Raw genomic sequence first — 6,738 nt, 5'->3', positions numbered from 1 at the left:
CGTCGAAGCACCGCTCTTCAATATGGCGACCGGTTCGAAAACTTACCTACGGCCACGAACCTAATGCAGATTGAAATCACCGACGTCGCACAAGTGTGATATTTCAACGACCTACGAAGATTTATGTAATTCCGAAATTGAATGAAACTAACAAATGTCCAAGTTATCCCCTAATTTGAAAGCAGTATCTCGGTGACCCGGAGTAATGCCTTCGGATAAGATAAATGTGTCTGAAGTGAACTCTCAGTAAAAAACATTGTTGCGTCGAAAAGTTGCAGGCAGTGCATTTCCGGTTTATTTTTCTTCATTCTTTCGGCATTACGGTTCCGAATTATCGACTTTATGGAAAGTGCACAGATTTAACTTAGATCTGTGGAAAGTGCTCTAGTACGATAACGGACTCTAGATGTAACGGTCAGCTAGTGAATTACGCTAGACTGCAACAAGGAAAATGCGTACTCGAGGATGTATGTTAGGGTTAGAATATAAGAAACGATTAGAATGATGGCCTATCAAGTAAATTGTTTGCAATGTATGTACATTCTTTGAACTTTGTTTGAAACTCATATTTCTTGTATGGTGGCAGAGTAAAGCGAATACGAAAACCGCGCCAATAGCACCCCCTATGACAGCTGCGCAGTGGTTTGTTGCGCAGTAGTCTCGAAAAGACCGTTATGCTGGCGCCACTGTCTCCGTAATCCGAACTTCGTAGTTGAAAAATCGCGCTCCTCCAGAACTTCAAGATTTGTTAGATATTGGTTTGTTAAAGTAATTCTGTATCGTTTAAACATAGTAGAAAGTGTAATTAATACGAGTAGATCCTAGCGTGTCATTTATTTTCGCGAGACTCCTGTTAATTCCAGAGAAAAGAGAGTTCGAAATTTTGCTCCCTACGACTTCAACTTCCGCCATGCTTCGTTCGATTTTAGAAATAATGGAACTCCTTCCGTGCATTACTAATAATATTACGAAGGTAAATTACATGTACTTAAACATAGGTATTAGTTTACAAGTATTGTTTTTCAATTAATTTAACACTGGTTCCATTTGTCTTTCTTAGGATCTTTCGCAGCCAACCTCAACATAGCGAGACTCGGACAATCGGTGTTACCTTCGATTTTGAAAATCTTACCAACCGAAGATCACATCGAGCTGATAGTTGCAAACTCGTGAGCATATTATTATACAATTCAAATTGAAATACGTTTGCTTTAGGAATAGGAATTTGTGGGGGGCATTAAGTATATTTCAGAAAGAATATATGAAGTTTCAGAAGAACCAAATATATGTACAATTGTTTTATAGCGACATCTACAATTTATCCATAGTTTAAGAAAGCTACTTTTCAGTAATGTAGTCAAATCTACTCAAAGGGGAGCAAAGATCGATCGACCAGAGAAATAAATAAATAAATTTTATTTTCGTGAATGTGGCAAAAATACATATTATACAATCTCGTCAACGTGGAAAGTTTAATACTTCTACGAACGAATTTCCACTCGTGATTAGTTGTAGGAAAAGACTTCGAACTTAAACGTTTCCTTGAAGTGCATCTCAATTACAAATGCATCGCACTTATTACCTTAAGAATGGCACACGATTGAGGCAGAATGTGTGACTTCCTCGAACGAAATAAATCACAGAAAAAACCGATACTATCCGTGATCACCTTTTACCACGACGGTGTTAAAAGGACAGAGAGTTGAATGGTGTTTTCTATAGGCATTGTGTGATATCTAGTATAAAAATAATAGCTAGGGTTTGTCTGTACTCGTAGACGACGTCCGACGTCCTCCTTGAGCTACATCGTTCACGTAATTATCCCATTTGTGCTCCCAAAGGGACAGGGCGGCTTCCTTGTCTTCGGCGCTCAAACTGCTGTAGACGAGAGAATTAATAGCTAGCTGCTTGAGCGCTTTCAAATCAGCGTGCTTGGACATGATCCCCACGAAAGCTTCGTAGAAGTCGTAGCTCAAACCTCTAGCGTCCCAAAATGATGGATCGTCGTTTGAAATCACCACTGGGTATCCTTCGGCGAACAATCGTCTGGCAGCGTGGTTTCTCATATCGTCCACGAGTTTTAGAACTTGATTAGAAATTGGGTTCACTTCTATAGCGATGTTCATTTGCCTCGTCATTTCGAGGAGAACGGGATGATTGACCAGCGCGTATCTGTTGAATATTTTTCAGAGATTTTAGATCTACGACGCGACAAATTTTCGCACTTGTGAAAAAAATGAACTATAAATCAGTGAACGAGGACACATAATAATCTTTCTAATTTATTAAAACAGGAGATACATTTTTAGCGTGCTCTTGTTTCTTGCAACATTAATTCGATCTTACGTTCATCTGAATTAACGAAGTAATTGCAAATAAAGAGAGTCAACGATTTCGAGAGATTATAATTCACAGGAGGAAATTCTAACAGTTCGCCGTACGATGAATCAGTTCTCGATTAACTATTCACTGAACTCATGAATCGTCGTCGAGATGTCCTAATAGATTCAATCAATTATCATCGTTAAACCAGAAATATACCTCTGCTTTCAACTGCGCTGTTGTCTGCGGTATAATTAATCGTTGTTATCAGGTTGTATCTTGGATATTTTATCGGGAATTTCGCGGAATATTACAAAGTGATAATCGTTTGCATCGATTAAAAGTTGCAATGTGCAAAGAACAAGAACCGATTAGAAATATTTTCTTACCTCTAGCAATCTTAGTAAGTCGAAAATCATATTTTTCACAAGCGTGCACGAAACCCGCAAATTGCTTAATTATAATTATTGTTCGCTACGTACCCGTGGCCGATGCGTTTCGTATTCAACAAAATAGCGTCGACTAGATTCTCGTCGGTGGATACACCGTACCAATTAGTCTCGCCAGCATGGAAAAAGAAATTCGTATCCAGTGCAACGTTTTCGAGAATGTGTGAAAAGTACAGCAACGTTTTTCCTTTGTCCTCTTGTCCGACTAAATCGAAACCTGCTATAAAGTTTGGATAGAGCTCCTGCAACTCTTTCAGGATCTTGATGTATTCTTCTGCCTGCCTCTGATCGACGAATCTTTTAGGCGCGTAGATCAATTTCACTCCGACGAAGTCCGGATGATCCTTCATAAATCTGTGTACACGAAGGATCATATATGTCAAAGCCTGTGATTTATGAAGCATACTTTAGATTGCGAGAACAATTCGTTTTTGATTTATGACGCCGATAGCTCTTCTAATCTTTACCCCAATTTGATAGCGCGGTTTAGAACCCTTTCGAATATTCAACGGACTCGGCCCTTATCGTAGATAAGCACGCCAATTAGACTGTTATCATAATCTTGGGACTCGAAAGTCGTATTTCCTTTTCTGTTCTATCAGCTAGGAAAATTTTTACCAATTGTCGTTTCATGAATCACTGTTATTATTTCGATACAGAGAAATATACTTTTTTTAAGAGTGCAATTTCATATGCAATATTTGTTAAGATCAGCATGAATTGTTTTCTAGAAGCGCTATCATAAAAAGTGAACGATTACTAAAATTAATCAAATTATTCTCAGGGAATAATTGTTCCATTTAAATCGATTAATAAACATCAGCGAATCAACTTGTTCTAAACGATTTCTGCTTTTCTTTACGATGAAAGTAAACATATAAATAACATAAAATAAATGGAAGAAATTCTAAAGAGTACCAAGGTACTAAATACTAGCCTCTCGGAAACGTTCTTCAATAGATCAGCAGTGTCCTTGGCACTGTACTCGGTGCCGTTGAAATCGTACAAAACGGGCAATGTGGATCGCACCTCCAAGTACATCACATTGTCCTCGTAGAGTTGCTCCAGAACAGCCCTGAAATAGTCGTCGTAAATAGGCTTGAAGGTGAGGATCGGATGAACGAACTCGAAAATGTCACTGAATTTCGTCCAGGCCTTGTCAAGGTCGGAATAAGCCTCCGCAGGGTTGTCGCAAAGCATCGACAGCCTATTTCTAATCTCCTTATTCACCCTCGTAGCTCGTAGTGGCTGCTGGCGAACTTTCTTCAGCAACTCCCATTCGCATTCCTCGTCCGGTTCCTCGAAGAACTTCAATTTGAACGTCTCGTTCGTCTCGCAGACGTACAAATTGTCGCGAAATGTGATGTTGTTATAAATGTAATTGGTCGAGGCCAGGGCCGTGTCGTGAGCATGCAGCACCGCGCCTTTCGGCATTTTTCTGATCAATTGAAATACTTCGGACTCGTCGATGTCCTTCTTCGCAGTTATGAAGTTCCGGCCCGGGGCGAACTTCTTCGGGGTCTTGAAGCCTGGTGGTTGCAAACAGACGGAGCCGCGTTTAAGAAAAACAATTATATATGCCTCGTTTAGAAAAACGGAAAACCATTGGGACACATGTTTCAAGCAATAACCCTGCAATTTTTGTGGGAATAAATGGTACTCTTAGGAACTTGTTTAAAAAGGCGTGCCTTGAAATCAGTGAAATTAGAGTTCCTTAGAGACGAGTTATGTCAAAAAGTTGATTAAAACTAGTCATATGGAAGGAACACGAAGAATCCTTGAACTGAAAATTATTTACGTGACTATCACTTTAGAGTATTATTTTTCCTGTAATCATTATATGACATTTTTACGACACTAGTCTCTGAAATTATGGTCGAACCGTAGAATAGCTACTTTCCTCTCCGATATCGACGGTAGATCTTTTCCCCGTGGCATAATTGGTGGAAAACCCACGGTTTCCGAGTGATTCACGAAAAAAAGTACTCATAATATTACATTGAATCTCTGCGTCATTAGAAAAAAGTTAACCAAACTAAAAATTCTAAAACCAGTCCTCCACTGACCACAATAGATTTGGAACGAATTAACGACTGCGCGAAATTCTTCCCAATTGTCCTTCAACCTGCGAACAAAAATGGACAATTCGGGAACAGGAGATACGATTATTCGAGTCTTGCGCCACGTTTCTTTGAATCACGATCTAAAAATTCCCGCGTCGCTCGGCGACGACGCGACCGCGAAAATTCAAATTCAAACGCGACAGAAGGCGTCTTTCTTTGTTTATCGGGCGACAAGTCGACCTAATCGCCAGTACAAAGTATCAAAGAAAACACGTGGATCGAACTGGTTTCCGCGTCGTCGCGATCTCCCCCGACCCCGTAGACGTTACAAGAAACGCACCAGCCTCCACTTCCTTCCACTTCTCCTTCATCAGGATATCGTTGGCGGCCTGCTCGACAACGTTCAAGGTCAGATTTGCGCCCAGCATGGACCGTTGCTCGTATTTCAGTATCTGTTCGCGCAAGGTCTTGTAGTCGATCCTCGGCATCGCGTGACTCGCGCCCGTCAGGCACATCACCAACGAAAGAAAAACTATTCTCATGATTGGTCCCCTTATCCGGTGTCGCTTAAGTTGAGCGCATGGGTCTGAATCCCGGCCTGTTCACGATCATCAATCACATCACGGTCCGATCGTCTCGACAGTTCGCGGCGGACTGACTTGATCGGTCCCATCAAGCAGCGCGTAGGTAGAGGCGCGTGTCTATCTGGAAGTAAAACTCTCGACAGTTACTATAGTCTCGTGTGTATGCGGGACCCGTCGGGCCCCTTACCCTTCCTCGTGTCTTACCTAGCCGTGTTGCGAAGTCGCGATGCCAGAGAGTCGTACTAGGACCACTGTCGGATAGCTTCACCTAGACGGCGATTAGGTCCCTCCGCGTGGTCGGGTTCGACTCTGGAACCTATCCGGGGACTGGTCACCCTAATCTTGGTGTCCGCTGGTGGTCGTAAAGTGGCCGATCGCGCGATGCGAGAACGGGGACTGTGAGAGCCAGCAGTTTTGTTTCACTCGACCGACTGCTTATAATTTCTAATCGTTGAACGATTGCGACACTACGTTTGCGCAGCGGAGCTACTCCGATGCAGTTTTTCCAGGTCAATTAGTTGACAGAGACGATCAGAAAGTTTGCTTTTGTTTGATAACGAGTGATAAGCCGCGCACCTTACATCGTTCATCTGGAAAAACAGCGTTGTCAGTCTCGCGGTCACGCGTCGTTAGAAAATGATTTATTATTTAATTACCGAAAAGACGCGCTCCTTCTCCCGTGTCCTCCTCCTCCTTTGAACGATACCCCTTGCAGTCGAAATTCGTAGGATTCGCGTCGAAATCATGGTCGAGACTTGACCCTGTTATTCTTACCGTTCAGAGCTTACCGTATCGCACGTGTACAGGCGATTCAAAAGTCCCGTGAAGCAAAGATAACGGGGTAAGTGTGAGGTCACACGTGGGCAGAGGATAATTCAAAATGGCTGACCAAACGGCAGACCGACGCAATGTTGATGAAATTGAAATCAATTTTTCCAAGTTCGCAATCTTCGAAATATTGCGAATTAAAATTGTAAAATGGTAAAATTTAATAACCAAAATAAATTCTCTCTAATTGACGATCAGATCGTGCAGAAAAATGGACAATTCGAGAAGAGGAGACACGATTATTCGACATTCGATATTTCAACAGCTAGAAAAAAACGAGCCGCAAGATTCGATTTGTTGAAATTTTAGCCTCGAACAAAAATTAATCTATAGTTTACTTAGTAAGATATCTTCAGTTAAGATATCGGTTTACATTTCGCCGGCTGCGTCAGCGGGCAGCGACGGTGATGTAAACTGTATACAATATTAGATGCCGCGATGCATCATCGCCGGTACCTTTTGATATACATCGTGCCCTGACTGTTTGAGGGT

The 6,738-nt window shown here is 41.7% G+C and overlaps 1 protein-coding gene and 1 long non-coding RNA gene across 3 annotated transcripts; one reads left to right on the top strand and one right to left on the bottom strand.

Moving 5' to 3' along the window:
- The first annotated feature begins 29 nt into the window (after nt 1–29).
- On the top strand, nt 30–1,428 carry LOC117222516 (uncharacterized). Its single transcript, XR_004490713.2, has 2 exons — nt 30–973; nt 1,061–1,428. It is a non-coding gene; the product is annotated as an uncharacterized LOC117222516 (long non-coding RNA).
- LOC117222513 (adenosine deaminase) lies at nt 1,402–5,988 on the bottom strand. Of its 2 annotated transcripts, XM_076521192.1 has the most exons (6): nt 5,623–5,981; nt 5,175–5,539; nt 3,709–4,300; nt 2,805–3,125; nt 1,979–2,172; nt 1,744–1,878 (listed from the first exon to the last, which is right to left on the bottom strand). In XM_076521192.1, the coding sequence occupies exons 2-6, from the start codon at nt 5,374–5,376 to the stop codon at nt 1,871–1,873; spliced, it is 1,317 nt and encodes a 438-aa protein (XP_076377307.1). In that variant the 5' UTR covers nt 5,377–5,539; nt 5,623–5,981; the 3' UTR covers nt 1,744–1,870. The 2 variants fall into 2 exon arrangements, with proteins under 2 accessions (XP_033330141.2, XP_076377307.1); XM_033474250.2 differs by having other exon boundaries at nt 1,402–2,172; nt 5,623–5,988.
- Nucleotides 5,989–6,738: the final 750 nt, after the last annotated feature.

The sequence above is a fragment of the Megalopta genalis genome, chromosome 4, assembly GCF_051020955.1.
Source record: "Megalopta genalis isolate 19385.01 chromosome 4, iyMegGena1_principal, whole genome shotgun sequence".
NCBI classification, from domain to species: domain Eukaryota; kingdom Metazoa; phylum Arthropoda; class Insecta; order Hymenoptera; family Halictidae; genus Megalopta; species Megalopta genalis.
Note: the sequence above shows the minus strand (reverse complement) of the source record. Positions and strands in the feature narration are given on the sequence as shown.

Excerpts from the sequence above, each read along its gene's own strand:
- LOC117222513 (XM_033474250.2), bottom strand. The coding sequence starts at position 5,376 with ATGAGAATAGTTTTTCTTTCGTTGGTGATGTGCCTGACGGGCGCGAGT. Across the intron at positions 3,126-3,708 it reads TTGAAGAACGTTTCCGAGAG|ATTTATGAAGGATCATCCGG; the intron begins GCTAGTATTTAG and ends TCGTGTACACAG. Across the intron at positions 2,173-2,804 it reads ACGAAACGCATCGGCCACGG|ATACGCGCTGGTCAATCATC; the intron begins GTACGTAGCGAA and ends AATATTCAACAG.